The sequence below is a fragment of the Vidua chalybeata genome, chromosome 11 (genome assembly GCF_026979565.1).
Source record: "Vidua chalybeata isolate OUT-0048 chromosome 11, bVidCha1 merged haplotype, whole genome shotgun sequence".
Classification (NCBI taxonomy): Eukaryota; Metazoa; Chordata; class Aves; order Passeriformes; family Viduidae; genus Vidua; species Vidua chalybeata.
In genome coordinates, this window is record NC_071540.1 from 13,311,461 (window position 1) to 13,325,219 (window position 13,759).

The following is a 13,759-nucleotide window of genomic DNA, read 5'->3' on the forward strand; positions in this document are numbered from 1 at the left end:
GCCCCGCCTTGACCCCGCGCTGCCATGGGAACGGCTGTGGGCTGCAAGGAATGCTGGGAGCCCCCGGAGGGGCTGGCGGGACGCTCTGGCCCGCTGGCGGACTCTCGTCGCTGCTCCCCGTGCGCGGCGCCGCCACGGAGCCGCGGCTGTTCTTCCTGTCCGCCAGGGGGCGCCCGCGGGCGGCGGCGGCGCTCTGGGCGGCGGCGGGCGGGAGGCGCAGTGAAGCGGCGGGGCCGGGGCCGCAGCATGTCGGGGTCGGAGTCGGAGCAGGAGCAGTACTCCTCGGCCGAGGATGACGACTATGTGCCCTCAGGTGAGTGGCGGCGGGCGGGCGCCGGCGGTCCTGGCGGTCCCGGCGCTCACTGTCTGTGCTTGCAGGTGCGGAGTACAGCGAGGATGATGAGAGCGAGCTGGTGCGGGAGGAGGAGCCGGCGGACAGCCCGCGGCCGCCCCGCGGCAGGAGGAGCCCCCGCCGCCCCGCCAGCAGGTACGGCCGCTGGGGTCCGGCCCGGTGCCGCCGCTGGTACGCTGCGGGGCGGAGGAACGCGAAACGCTGCTCTGCGTTCCGGTTTAGTGGCAGGAGCAGAGAACCTCGGCCCCGAGAGACAGCGTGCCGGAAAACCCTCCCCAGCAGGAGTTGTTTATATTAGCCTTTTCCAGTGCAAAGCACGCACATACGGGGTTTCTCACGTTGATATAAATATATACATACTTTAGCGGAGGTTGGTTTCTATTTAGCCCAGGTTCTCCTCCCCTCCTGGCTCCTGCATTATCTCAGAACCACGGGACCCTGGAATGGTTTGGGTTGGAAGAGACCTTAAAGACCACGTTGTTCCACCCTCCTGCCATGGGCAGGGGCACCTCCCACTAGACAGGTCACTCAAAGCTCCAGCCAGCCTGGCTTTGAACACTTCCAGCAATGGGGCAGCCAGTGGCCAATCTGTGCCAGTGTTTCAGCACATTATATACTCACAGAAATGCATGCAAATAGGCCAGTTCACTTCAGGAGCACTGCCTGCATCAGTTTCACTGTATTTTCTGAGCAGCAGCATCTTTTAATAAAATACATATACTCCCAAGGTTAAAAGAGAACCTCCCAAATTGGATGTGTTAATAAAAATATGAAATATTATGTTGCTTCACCCAAGGTTACAGTTCAGCTCTGGAATAGTGTTGCAGCAGCTCCATTTTTTCTTCTTTTTTGGCATCTGCTTTCAGGAAGAGGAAGAAAGGCGGTCTCTTGGTAGAGGCAGATGAGAAAGAGGAAGAAAAGGCCCAGAACGGAGAGGAGCAGAAAGAGGAGGAAGTGGATAATGTAGAGCAAGTAGAAAGAAGCAGAGAAGAAGAAGAAAAAAAGAAAGAGGATGCTCTTTGGGCCAGTTTCCTCAGTGATGTAGGACAGAAGCCCAAAGCTGTGGCTGCCACACAAGGGACACAAATCAAGAAGGTAATGGGGGCCTGGGCCTTCAGCCAGGGAGTGTGGGAAGGGCCTGAAGGTTTAGAGCATGCCCCCTTGGTTCTGGCTGGTATCAGGTGTTGGACACAGCTGGGAGGAGGCTGGGGTTGCCCCTGCCCCCTCTCCTTTGTAAGACTCACATCCCCTGATGGGCCAGACTGCAAGGTGCTGACTTCCTTCCTAGTGCAGAGGTGGTGCTGCTTTTGGAGCTATCTGTCAGCATCTTGGAGTGTCCTACACAGCCCTGTTGGCTTCCCTTTCTGGTCCTGGATGCCTCTTTTGATACAGGAATGATGAGCTTTGGTCTGAGTTGTGCCTGTGGACCCAGCTCTCCCTGAGGCTTGTACCTTTCCTGATGCTTAAAAGAAAAACCAAAAAAAAAAAAAAAAAAGGAGGCTTTGTGTGTGTGAGTGGGAAGCAAGAGGGGTCTGTGCTGGCATCTCTGTGCCTCCATCCTCATGGAGGGGGTCTGGAGGGTGCTGCATGTTGCACATTTGTAGCAAGATAGAATCTGGCATTCTTGTGTGCTTTGTAAGCTCCAGTAAGGTGCTCTCAGTGTGCAGAGGTTTTTCTGGAGAGAGAATTCTGTGTGGTAGCTATTTGAAAGGATTTGGTTCTCAGTAAAACCAGGTGCATGTGCTTCCCTGTCAAAACCTTTCATGCTTTAGGTGGTAGAAGGGAAGAATGTACCACAACTGAGCCTCTGTTGCTAGAATTATCAGTTTGGGTTTTTTTAGATGGTCAGCCAAAATAAATGTTCAGTAGCAGAAGACTGGAGTCTGCCTGGTGAGTACAGTTCTGACTGTGTGAAGCTTCTTCCTATGACTGTCGGAAGGTTGTGGAGCAAGTATAGTTTTGTAGTATTTGATTGCAGCTTTTGGAAGGAGAGTCCTTTCATCTGAGCCCTCCTGCTTCTCCTTATTACTGACTGAGCAACTGGGGTGGTTACTTGTAGAGTCAGAGGGAAGAAGAGAAGTGAACATTTTCTTCTAAGCACTTCTACTTTTATGGGCTGGTTGCTAAAATGTGAGATGTCTTTGAAAGTTCCTCCATAGGCTGGAATAATTCATGGAGGCATGCAGTTCCTCTGTTCTCTTTGTGAACTTCTTGGGCTTGCATTGCCTCCTTGAAGATCTCTGTGGTGTGTGGTTGATTTAGACCAAGAATTTGGAGTTTGCTTTGGTAACTTACAGCAGTTGAGGTTTTTTATGTATCCTTTTAGCTGTAGCTGTGACTGAGTAAATTGAGGCATTGTTGACAAATTGCTTGATAAAGATTTTTCCTTCTCAAATAAAAGAGATGTTATTGACAAGTAGGGAGATCAGGGGAGATCAGCATTGCTTTTTCTGCTCATGAGTTTTGTTATTCTCTGTTCTTGAGTAAAAATAAACATACTTTAGTGGAATTCACCTTGGCAGCTTTCCTGCTTGGTGGTGCTTAGTTTGAGAGAACCAAGTCTCCAGGCTTTTGCTTTCTTTCTGAACCACTGCAATGTATTCTTGTTCTTTCCTACATTTATTACAATTTCACTTATTGTTTTAGTTTGTTTTGATCCTAGAGCTTCAATGACAGCCTGGGGAATGGGGAATTCCATTCTGGTGGAATGAAATTTATTTATTTATTTTATCTTGTCTGTGAGTGACTTGCTTAGACCACCCACTGATTGCAGTGCTACCCAAGGTCTGTGTTGGGCCCTTGGCCCTTTGGAATAATAATTTGGCTTGGCACCACAAATGCATTATTTTGCTTTCTCCTTCATGTATTTTGTAGGCTGAAGAAGAGAACAGTGGGAATAAGCCTCAGGAGAAGCCAAAAGATTCAGGAAAAGTGACAATCACCAAAACGTTTGATTTTGCTGGTGAGGAAATCAAGTAAGTTGGCAGATGTGACGTGTCCATTGTGGGCCCAGTGCACATGCTGGCTCCATGCTGGCTGGAGCTGAGCTCTAAAGCACAGTGGGTCTTCTTTACACTGTTTTTTTCTTTTATTGTGAGCACATACAGATATCAGGCAAAATGAGGCCAAGATTTTCCTGCATCAGAGCTGCAGAGTATCTTTATATGCAGACCTCAGTCTTTACTCAACTTCATAACATTCATAAATGTAATTCAAATTCACTTAGACTTCCCCATCTGGCCAGTGTTTATAATGGTTGGCAGAGCTTCCCTGGTGACACTGTCACTGGGAAGGTTGAGACAAGGAAGGAAGCACATCTGGTCCCACAGGGTAACACATTTTGTTCCTTCAGCCTAGTCCAGGTTCTGTGCTGCAGGCAGGATATTGGCTGGCACTTTCCCTGGTGATGTTCACAATCCACAAACAAGATTTGCAGGCAGTAAGGGGTGTTTTGCTAGTTAGCAGACTAACAGCTGAGTGCTTTTGCCTCTGAAACAGCTGCAGCAAAGGGGATGGCCTGGGTAAAATCATGCTTTAGGCTGAGTTTGGCTTACAAGAGGCCTCTCAGGCTGTGCTGCAAGAAGGGCCAGGTATTTTATAAATGCATAAGACCAGAACTGAGGGGCCTGGCTGAACCCACCTGAAATCTGACTGCCCTGTGAACTGCTGGTTCTTATAATGGGGATTTTATTTATATGAGCAGTAAATCTGGTTTTGTCAGACTAACTTGGCTCGTGTCTTGTGACAGCAGAGGGCAGCAGCTCCCAGCAATAACACTCACCCTGCCTAAATCTGGAGGAGGCAGAGCTGGGGCTTCTGCCTCTCTTGCTTTTCATGTTAGCACTGCTGCCTGAGCTGTTTGAAAAATCTGAAGAGAGCTGTGAGCCACAGTAGGGACTTTGCTACTTCCCTGGGCAAGCCAGACCATAGGAATACCCCTCGTTCACTGATGAGCTTCATTCACTTCATTTACTGCCCTTTGGAACATTGGTTGCCTTATATGAACAGAAGTTGTTCAGGGCTCCTAAGATGCTGATTTTATGCTTTTGACATCAGTATCTGATCTGTAGTTTCTTAAGAACTGTAACTAAGAAAAAGACATATTTTCCTGCACCAGTTGCTTTCATGGTGTTTTTTGTACTGCTCAGTGCTTACTGTTTCCCTTGGGAAACTGCAGAGGAATCACTAGAAATTTCTACCAGTTCTTGATGAAATAGGCAATAGCTGGAGCCTGGGTGACAATGAGACTGTAATTCTGCAAACACCAAGGTTAATGCATGTTTTGTTTACAGCAGGTATTATATCAATTGGTTACAGAGCCAGCAACAGAAGGTTTGCAGTGAGGTCTGGAGCACTGTTTTCTGCTGGTACCAGAGTTATAACAAAGTTATGTTCTTGAGCTCTTTGATAACAGAAAAATCCTTCAATGTTTTTTGCCCCCTTGATTTTTGTGATGTGCAAAGCTGATTCTTTTATGTTGTTTGCTACATTTTGCTTCTTTAAATGGGTTACACTGTTAGCTGTGGATAGAGTACAAGGTGTACTTGCTACTCACAGCTGCTGGTACTTTCCCCTAATGGCAATAGGTGAGGCTCAGAGGGCTGCTCTTTCTCCAAAATAGCAGGAGGTTGTCTTTGCACCACCCCAACGTCTGCAAATGCTCTGAATACCAAACACTGACTTCCTTGCTCAGGGAAGCAGCTGGCAAATCGTTGCTTATAAAAGGCCACCACACGGTAGCTGTGTGCGTGTGCATTTCTGGACTGAAGGAACTGAGAGCTGTCTCTGTTGCTTGCCTTTCTAAATGATTTGAGGCTACTGTTGAGTGTTGCTCTTTTGAAAGCTTGAGAAGAATTTAGATCAGTATTTAAGCAGTGAAAGATTCAGGGTACAAATTTTCACAGTCTGCTCACTAAGCTCTTAACAGAAGATTGTCTAGCCCTGATCTCCTGTTGCAGAACAATTTATTTTCTCCTGTACAAAGATGGTATGATTTTTCTGGCCTGACTGGAGTAGCAGAAGTGGCTTGAATGATCTCCAGCTACAGGGCTATAGTGGAATAGTAAAGGGGCTTTGTGTTGTCAACTCCCCTGTAGGTTTTTGCTGCACATAATGTCTGTTTTGATGAGTCTGTGTTTGTATCAGTTGCTAGTGCTGAACTTTAGCTTTGGAGTGTTAAGAATTAACAATTACCAAATGAAGATTTTAATTTAGTAGCTTCTAATTTTAGAAAATACATTATATAACTTTGCCTTGTAAAACTAAAGCTGTTGAATCCTGGAACTAGAAACAATCTTAAACTGTTTGCAGTGCTTTCCAGTTGGGACTTTGTCTGCTTTTCCTGTCTCCCTCATGTAGATTAGGAGCAGCAGGTGACTGTCACCCACATAGCTGTAACTGTGGGCAGCAAGAGCAATTTGCAAAGGCAATTCAGCATCTAAATGGAAGTTCAAGCCATTTCTCCCTGGCAGAAGAGACTGAAACTCCTTTGAAGCCTCTGGTTTATGAACTTGCCTCTCAGTGCAGGACGTGTGTTTGCATTAATAGGGAATTGCATCCCTAGTGCCAGGGAAAAACTGTTGCGATTTGTAATTGCTTGTTTTCTCTTTGGCACTCCAAAAGGATTTGGTCCTTGGCTTTCTTTAAACTCTCTTGTGCTCAGTGCATCAAAATGGTTCTTCTGTGCTCTTTCCATGAAAGTGAACTTTGTGTCCAGCTGGGACTGCAGCAGAGTGGAGCTCACATACATGGAGCTGGTCTGGCCCCATGGTGTCAGTGTGACAGCCTATGAGGGAAAAGCATAGTCAGATTATTGATTGCTGTCAGCAACAGATTTTACTTTGAAACATCTTCTCTACCTTAATTTGGCTTGTGGGAGGCAAAGCTAAGTTAAAAGGAGTAGTGGCTTGGGTGTTAATTTAGGAAGGCCTGTGTTCAGCACCCTGCTTTATTCATGTTTCAGATTCCAAGTAGAGGACTCCAGACTAGGAGCTTTGTATTTCTTGCACGTGGTTTGTTCGTCTAGTTTAAAGCCAGAGCTTTACACAGGTTGTTCTTGTGGTGGGGATGCTTTCCTGCTACTGCAGAGTTGCTGTGCTGTACTGATGATGCTGTGTTGTGCTGGCAGAGCTTGTGGCTTGTGCTGCTTTAGTGACTTGGCTGCTTCCCCATGTGCATGAACCAAGCAGCCAAAGCAAAGCTGTAGTAGGGCTCCACTCTCCATCTGTGAATGGGGAGGTGTTCCTGTCACAGCTCCTTTCTCACAAGGATAGGTGGGGGCCACACTGAGCTGGTGCATTGCATGGGCCAAATCAAAGTAGGAAGGGCCAGTGCCAAACAAGCAGTGTCACACTGAGTGTGTAACTTGCTGCTGGATTTAAGGAATACTTAAAGTTTATATAGTTCTGTAGAAAGAGGTAGGCAAACTCATGTGAAAACAGTGTGTTGAGCTGTTCTACCTGAGACATGAACTCCCATCTCTGGATAAGGGTTGCCTGTCATTGACTTGTGTAGGAGACCACATTTGTAACGTAGAATAGCCCCTGGGTTGCTGCTGTAGGACTGCTTTTACTTGTGTGACCACTGTGCTCTGAGGAAACAAGCTGTGCTGGTACATGTGCTGAGCAGAGCTGAGCTTGTATTCTGAGTTAGGGAACACAGTAGTTCACAGTGCAGCTATTACATCTTAAAACTGCTAAAGAAGTACCTAAGGTATATGATTTATAACCAAATAGTTATAAGCTTAAATTATTGTAGTCATTACTGAGGTTTATACTAGCTGAATTTGATACTTCATCTGCCACAGTTGAAGTATGGGCTGAAAAATAACCTGATTTTCATCTGTTACTGTCTGTATGTGGTTATCATCTAGGATGTACCTGGACAAAACCTCATTGTTCGTTCTGTGTTGCTGCTTCACAGGTTTTCAGCCTACATCAAGGATTCAAGAAAGATTATTCAGAGGAGATTGTTTGCAAGTTGAAATTTAAGGACCTTAAGCTGGATCTTAAGTTGAGGGGTTTAGTGGCGAAGTTCATGACTTTTGAGCAGAGGAAGCAAAGGTGAAGGGAGGTGGCTGAGAGCAGGTTCTTGTCAGGAGGCTTGCCTGTGCTAATGGAAGCCCTTTCTGGGCCAGCGCCCCAAGTCTCTGTACAAGAATGCCATTGACAACAGGAATTGTGCAGGCGCAGCTACAGACCATTGATGGAGTTTCTTTTATAGGTGTCCTGTGAAATCACTGAGGTTTACCTTAGGCCTGATTGGGTGAGGTGGTGAGGCCTGAGCCCAGTCTGAGGTGTTGTCTGGGCTGCTGAGCTCTTCACCTTGGTGAGCTCCTCAGTAGAGTTGTGCAGACCTGGTGGAGGACTGATTTATTCCTTTGCACCAAGAAGTGCTGACCTCAGAGTGGAGGTGAGGTCATAATTCAGTTCTCTGCAGCTGTACAGTACTGCTGCTTTGGGATTGCTTTATGCTGCCTCTCCTTACTGAAATTTTGATTTTCTGTTATTAATTTTAGCTCACCTGTGTGCTTGTTGGATGGACAGCTATGTCCTAGACTGCTCACTGTTTTAACTCTGGATCTGCTGTCCTCTTCCAGAGCTTCAACCACTTGATCCCAGACCCTTTTTAGGAGATAGCAGGTGGAAAGGGTGCAGGAGAAACAGATCAGACACCTGAGAACAGCCTGAGCTTTCCACAGTCCTTGCTCAGATTCTCATTCCTTATCAGTGGCTGTGATATCGTCTCTGTTCCTTACATGACTACTAAGACCAACCAACTGTGACAAAGTTGGCAAACAAAGGAGTTTGGGAGTCTGTCACTTATGTTGTTGCTTTGAAGACAGTTAAGGTAGCTGTCTGAGAAATAGCAGCTGCTTCTGCTTTTTCCTGGAAAGCAAGAAGAGTGGAAGGAAAATCCTGATACTGATGATGTATTTCAAGGGGAATGGGTAAAAAGAGCAGGGAATTGACTCCCACAAGTCTCAAGATTTAGAGCTGGCACAGAGGGTAATTTTTAAAACATATAATTGTCCATCTGTGTTGCTCTGTGCTCTCAGCATGGCCCAGTCAGACCTGTCAGGCTAACAAGCAGTGAGAGAGCATGTGACACCATTAACCCTCTCCTTACCTTGTGATGCTTTTCAGGGAACTCAGTGGATGAATCAATGCAAGGGGCTGGCAGCATGCTCACACTTCTTGCTGGGTGTGAATCTTGGTAATTTGTTTTGTGCTCATGGGGTTTTGAGCAATGCTGAGTGAAGCACAGTAGCTTTTAAAATCAGGAGAAAGATCAGGAGTTTGGGTGGGCATCTCTTGATGCTGTAGGTGGTGTGGTGCACATCAGATCAAGGTTGATGTGCTTGAAGTCTTCCATGTGTGCTTTTTTGAAAAAGCTTCTGCTGTATTGCTTGTACCTGTGAGTGAGAAGGCAGGTGAGCATCACCAGAATGTGTGTCTTGAAGCCTGATATTTGGAAAGCCCTGCCTTTTGTCCAGGGGGATAGCAAGTGCTACACAACTTCCACCAGATGAGGTGGTTGGGTGTTGTCAGGCTAGATATGGAAGACAATGAACTGAGCTAATAGGAGCAGAGGAAGAAACCATTCATATTTTGATGTGCTTTTTGCAATGGCTTTGATTGCAGTAGCAAGGAATTGTTAGAAAAAGTAAGACAAATGAATTTCAGTGGCCCTTTGAAAAGCCACTCCTTGAGGACTTCTGTTTTGTGTTGCTGACTGGTGGTGCCAGCTTGTCAGTAGGGTTTTATCCTCAGTCCTCTTTGGCTAAGGTGTTCTAGAGAAATGTGTTCTAGCCACTTTCTGAAGGAAGCTTGCATGGTGCAAAAACCTTGGCTTTTAAGATTTTCCCAGAAATTTAATCTGAACAGTATAAGCATGGGGATAATGCTGTGGGACCATAAGAAAAATCAAACTGACCAGAATTACCTGGAATATGAATGTGACCACTGTTTAAGAGTGGCAGACTAAAAAGTGGGTGGTTGCTTTTCTACCACCAATCACCAAAATGCTGATCTTGGAATAATGGAGTGTAGGCAGCAGCCTGTTTCTGCCCTTATGCTGTTGTTTTCCTTAGAGGTCAAAGCATGCCTCAGCTATCTACAGTTTATATTGGCTTTTTCCAATTTAAAAAACAACTATTGATTTTTTTTTTTGGAAGCCATTAAATGAAAATACGTTACCTTTCAAGAATGACAGGGTCTCAGGAGCTCGTTTTGATAACCTTTCCTCTGTGTGCATCCATTCCCTGATGCTTCAGAATTTCCCTGGGGAATACTAACATTGTACAGTGCCGATTGGCACAACGGTGGCCCAGGGATGAGGTCAGTAAGTGTGAGCAGGAGCTATGCTGTGTGCTGGTTCACTTGTGAGCCATTTGCCTTTCTCAGAGGCAGCTGCAGAAATTGTAACTTCATAAACATCAAATCAAGCCAGGACTCTAAGCCAGAACACTTGCTTCTAAAATAAATCATGCTATGCTTAATGTGCTTGGAAAAGGGGAGGGGGCTAATGAACAGTGTCTAATCAGGGTTTTGTCATTAGCAGATGTGCAGATGAGGCTTCTGCTCAGAGGGGCTGTGACTTGCAAAGTGTTACTTTACAGCCCTGCACTCACCAGCATGCTGACCCCTGTTTTCCTTTATCTCAACATGCTTTTGTGAAACTCCCAAAGTGACTGAGGAGATGCCCACCTGAAAGTCATCTTTGGCTTCTAATGTGGCTTGCTGCTTTCAAGGAAATAATTTATGTATGCTGGTTTCATTTGTGTGGTTTTGCTGGTAATCAGTGTGATGAAAAAGAAGGCTCAGCTGGGATCTCCAGAGGTAGGAGGAGTCTCAAAGCATCTCCAAAATGATGGATTGACCTCCAGATTAATTTGGCCATTTCTGGGTCTTTCAAACCTGGGTTGTCTGGGTGCTGCATTGGGAACTGGATGACAAGCTGCATTGTCTCATCTTCAGGTTCTTCAGTGTGTGTTCTGCCTGTGTTCTGTGTAAGTCAGTGTGGAAATACTTCAGTAAAAATCACAGCCTTCCCCAGAAGAAGATACTGTTTCTTTATCTGGCTCTCAGGTAGTTTCCTGTGTGAAAACAGAAGATGCTTACTGACCAATTCGGTATCACAGGAGCTCTTCTGCTGTTATTGAGGGGCTCTTTGGTCCCTCTGTTCATGCCTTCATCTCAGGGGCCTCAGATCCACTCCCAGCATATTGCTGCTTGGCCTGTTTCCCTTGTTTCCAAGCTGCTGCTCATTCCTGACAGCTCCAGGCTCAGAAAAGGGCTTTTGATGTCTGGTGAGGTGCTGGCAGAGCCTGCTTCACAGGCATTGGGCCTGGGGTTTCTCCTGCTGAAAAGTGCAGCTTGCAAGATGCATTATTTTCTTCTGTAACTAAGAGATGGTGAAGCAAGAGGGATTCTGTGTTAGCCTGAAGGGGAGGCAGAGCTGTTTGCTGCCATACAATCTCATTAACACACTACAAACTGAGCCAAGTTTGGTCTGGCCTTTCCCCCATGGGGATGCTTCTGCTTTGTAGTGTGTGCTGGCTCCTGCTATGATCCGTGTAGCCTTTGTGTCCAGTGTTCATAGCTCTAAGTGAATTTGGAACCCCTGGCTCTTAATACGTGTGGTATTCCTATCCTTCAGCAGGAGAGGCACCCATGACACGAGCACTGTGCTGCTTTGGGGGAGTTGGAGGGTTGCAGGGATCTGTCTGGCTTTCAGTGTATTTGCAGGTCATGATTAATGGGGGACTGTCATACTCACACATGCAGCAGCTCATCTGTTCATCTGGATTACTCAGCTCAGAGGTGTGTTCCAGAATCTTAATTTAATCCTTTTGAGAGGTACAAATTAAAACACAGGGATGCTTCAAAGATTGACATGCTAATGCATGGTGGGACTTTGAGGCAGTGCAAGGGAGCTGGCCAAGGGAATACTTATCCAGTGAAGCAAGAAGAGACCTGGTACTTGGAGGTGCTTAAAACTGGGGTGAATACAGCTCCAGTCAACAAGATGAAGGCTTGTGCCCTGGCTGCGGGTCAGCTTCTCCAGAGAGCCATGTTTGGCATGCTCTACCTATTGCAAGCCCCAGTGGGAGCTTGATAACTGGAGTGCTACTGCCCTCTGGATTTAGGGAGCCTCTTGCAGGAGCTGCAAGGAGAAGTCCAAAAGGGGCCTGACAGCTTGGTCAGCATTTCAGGAGGCAGCACTGTCCATCCACTGATGTTTTCTTTGCATCTGTCACGGAGTCTTTGTCATGCAGGAGATCACGGAAAATCGGTCGTTTCCTTCAAGGCTTACAAGTATGCATTATTGATGTTAAAATACCATTCACCTGTGCTTGTTTTCAGGTGAGTTGGTTTGAGATGCAGCCTGGGCTGACTGCTTGGACAGCAGCACACACCTGCTGTGAGGAGCAGCACCAGGCAGGCAGCTTGGCCCTTGCCTGACTGCAGGAGAGCTCTCATCACATTTGTTTCTTTTTAGAAACCAGCCAACAGCTTCTGTCTAGAAACCAGCCAGCTTCTTCTGCCTATCTAGTCAACCTACAAAATTATCAGTTATTCCAGCTTGGTCTTGTCTGTGTTGCTTCAGGGAATAGGCTGAGTTTCCCAGGGAACAGCTTCTCCTACCTGGTTTGAAGAGGAATGTTTTTTTTTTTTTTCTGAAAGGGGGAAAACTAATGTTTTACTTTGAAATTAGAAAAGTGATGGGGTTGTACTAATTTTAGCTCTCTCTGCTCTACACCAGGCAATTCAACATAAAATACATATATATGCAGTGTGCAGGCAGCTGTGGTCTGGAGGTTCACTTGGGTGAGGACTTAATTCCCTCCTGGAAAGTGCTGAACCTGTGCACACCAGCATTTTCAGGACCTTGCGGGCTGGAAGATCTGCCTCTCATGCATTGTTTCTGTCTGTGGAAAGCACCTGGAACATTGCAGCTCAAGCACAAAAGTCCACCAAAAAAATTCAGAAAAAATATTCCTCAACTCAAAAGGGATTTTTTTTTTAACAAACCCCTGTAGATTAGTATTACTTTCTCCTTAAGTGATCATTCCAGAAGGCTGGAGGACTATTTATTGAGACTAAACACAGATGGGGAATATTGAAAAAGGGTAATTAGCCTAATTTTTGTCCTCCTTGGTCTGTGATTCCCCAGAGCTAACATTAAGATAGTGTGGAAAGTTTTATAACTGTGCCAGGTCTAAACTAGGGCAGGTTTCCCAAGCAAGGAAAGTGTCCTGAGTACGAGTGGTAAAGAGCTGGCATTTTCCACAGCTTCCACCCTTGTTCTCCCTTTCTCAGCAGGAGGGTCAGGGAGAGAGTAACTTTGTGCTGCTGTGAGTAAAGATTTTAACTGCTCTAAGTCCCCTTATATCCAAATACCAACATGTGCTTTCTCAGCCTGATGTGCACCAGGTGTTTTGGTTAGGAGACTGTAGCTGTGTTGAGCCACCTGGGGGTAAATTGGAAGTATTTTGGCACTTGGGATGCATAAGGTTGCTACAGCAGACTACAGATAATTAGCCTGCAAGCTTTCTTGATATGCCTGTTTGTCTTTCCCAGCTTGCCCTTATCCTGACTCCATTTCCTCTCTGTGCAAGGATGAAGCTCTGCTGGTGCACTTCTCCAAGGGCTTGCAGGGCACCTTGCAGCTCACTGCTGAGCTGGGTGCTTTGCTGACACACTGCAGCCTTGGCATCCCTTACACAAGTTCTGTTTCTGGCCAGCAGGACTGGATTCAGCTGTGCTGGAGTGGAGGCACCTGGGCACCACACAGGGGCAAGTCCTGGGCTGTGGGTGTTGTGTTGTGCCATGGTGTGATGGACTGGGACCCTCCTGCCTGGTAGCTCTACACCAGGTGTAGGACCAGTGTGCAGCAGACAAGCAGGTGTGTTAGACTCACTCTGCCACTGAACTAAAGCATGAAAATTTGGGTTTAATCCCCTTCTGCAGATTAGCTGGAGCTGTCAGCATAATGCTCATTCCAGCATGTATTCTTCCTTCTTTGTAGCAGTTAATATGGCTAAGAGCACTGCTGGGAGCAGATCAACCACTTGCTCTTAAACTAATCTGCTACATTTCAGTACTCTAAGTGCTCTGTGGAACCCCTTCTGGGACAGCCTTGACAGCAGGTGTTGTTTTCATGTGGTTTGTGCCCAGCATACATAACCTGGGGCCTTTTCCATGCACTTGGGTTGCAGCATTTCAGTTGGTAACTGTAAAAGGAGGGTGATAAGTTCTTCAGTGGAAGTTGGAATTAACATACCCACCACTGGGCACCAAACCAGCAGGCTGGGTGGGTATGACTATGCCTAAATGTTTGGCTACCACTTTGAGCTTGGTTCAGAGATGAAGGGTTTTAAGAAGGACATCTGTAAGTATTCAG

General features: G+C 46.4%; 1 protein-coding gene and 1 long non-coding RNA gene across 2 annotated transcripts in view; one reads left to right on the forward strand and one right to left on the reverse strand.

Moving 5' to 3' along the window:
* Positions 1 to 50: 50 nt before the first annotated feature.
* CFDP1 (craniofacial development protein 1) overlaps positions 51 to 13,759 on the forward strand; it is a 61,946-nt gene continuing 48,237 nt past the window's right edge. The window contains 5 exon segments of the mRNA XM_053953045.1: positions 51 to 236; positions 238 to 313; positions 379 to 487; positions 1,219 to 1,447; positions 3,227 to 3,327. Coding sequence (XP_053809020.1) covers positions 51 to 236; positions 238 to 313; positions 379 to 487; positions 1,219 to 1,447; positions 3,227 to 3,327 — 701 coding nt within the window.
* LOC128793683 (uncharacterized) lies at positions 5,349 to 7,692 on the reverse strand. Its single transcript, XR_008432860.1, has 3 exons — positions 7,601 to 7,692; positions 7,231 to 7,282; positions 5,349 to 6,137 (listed from the first exon to the last, which is right to left on the reverse strand). It is a non-coding gene; the product is annotated as an uncharacterized LOC128793683 (long non-coding RNA).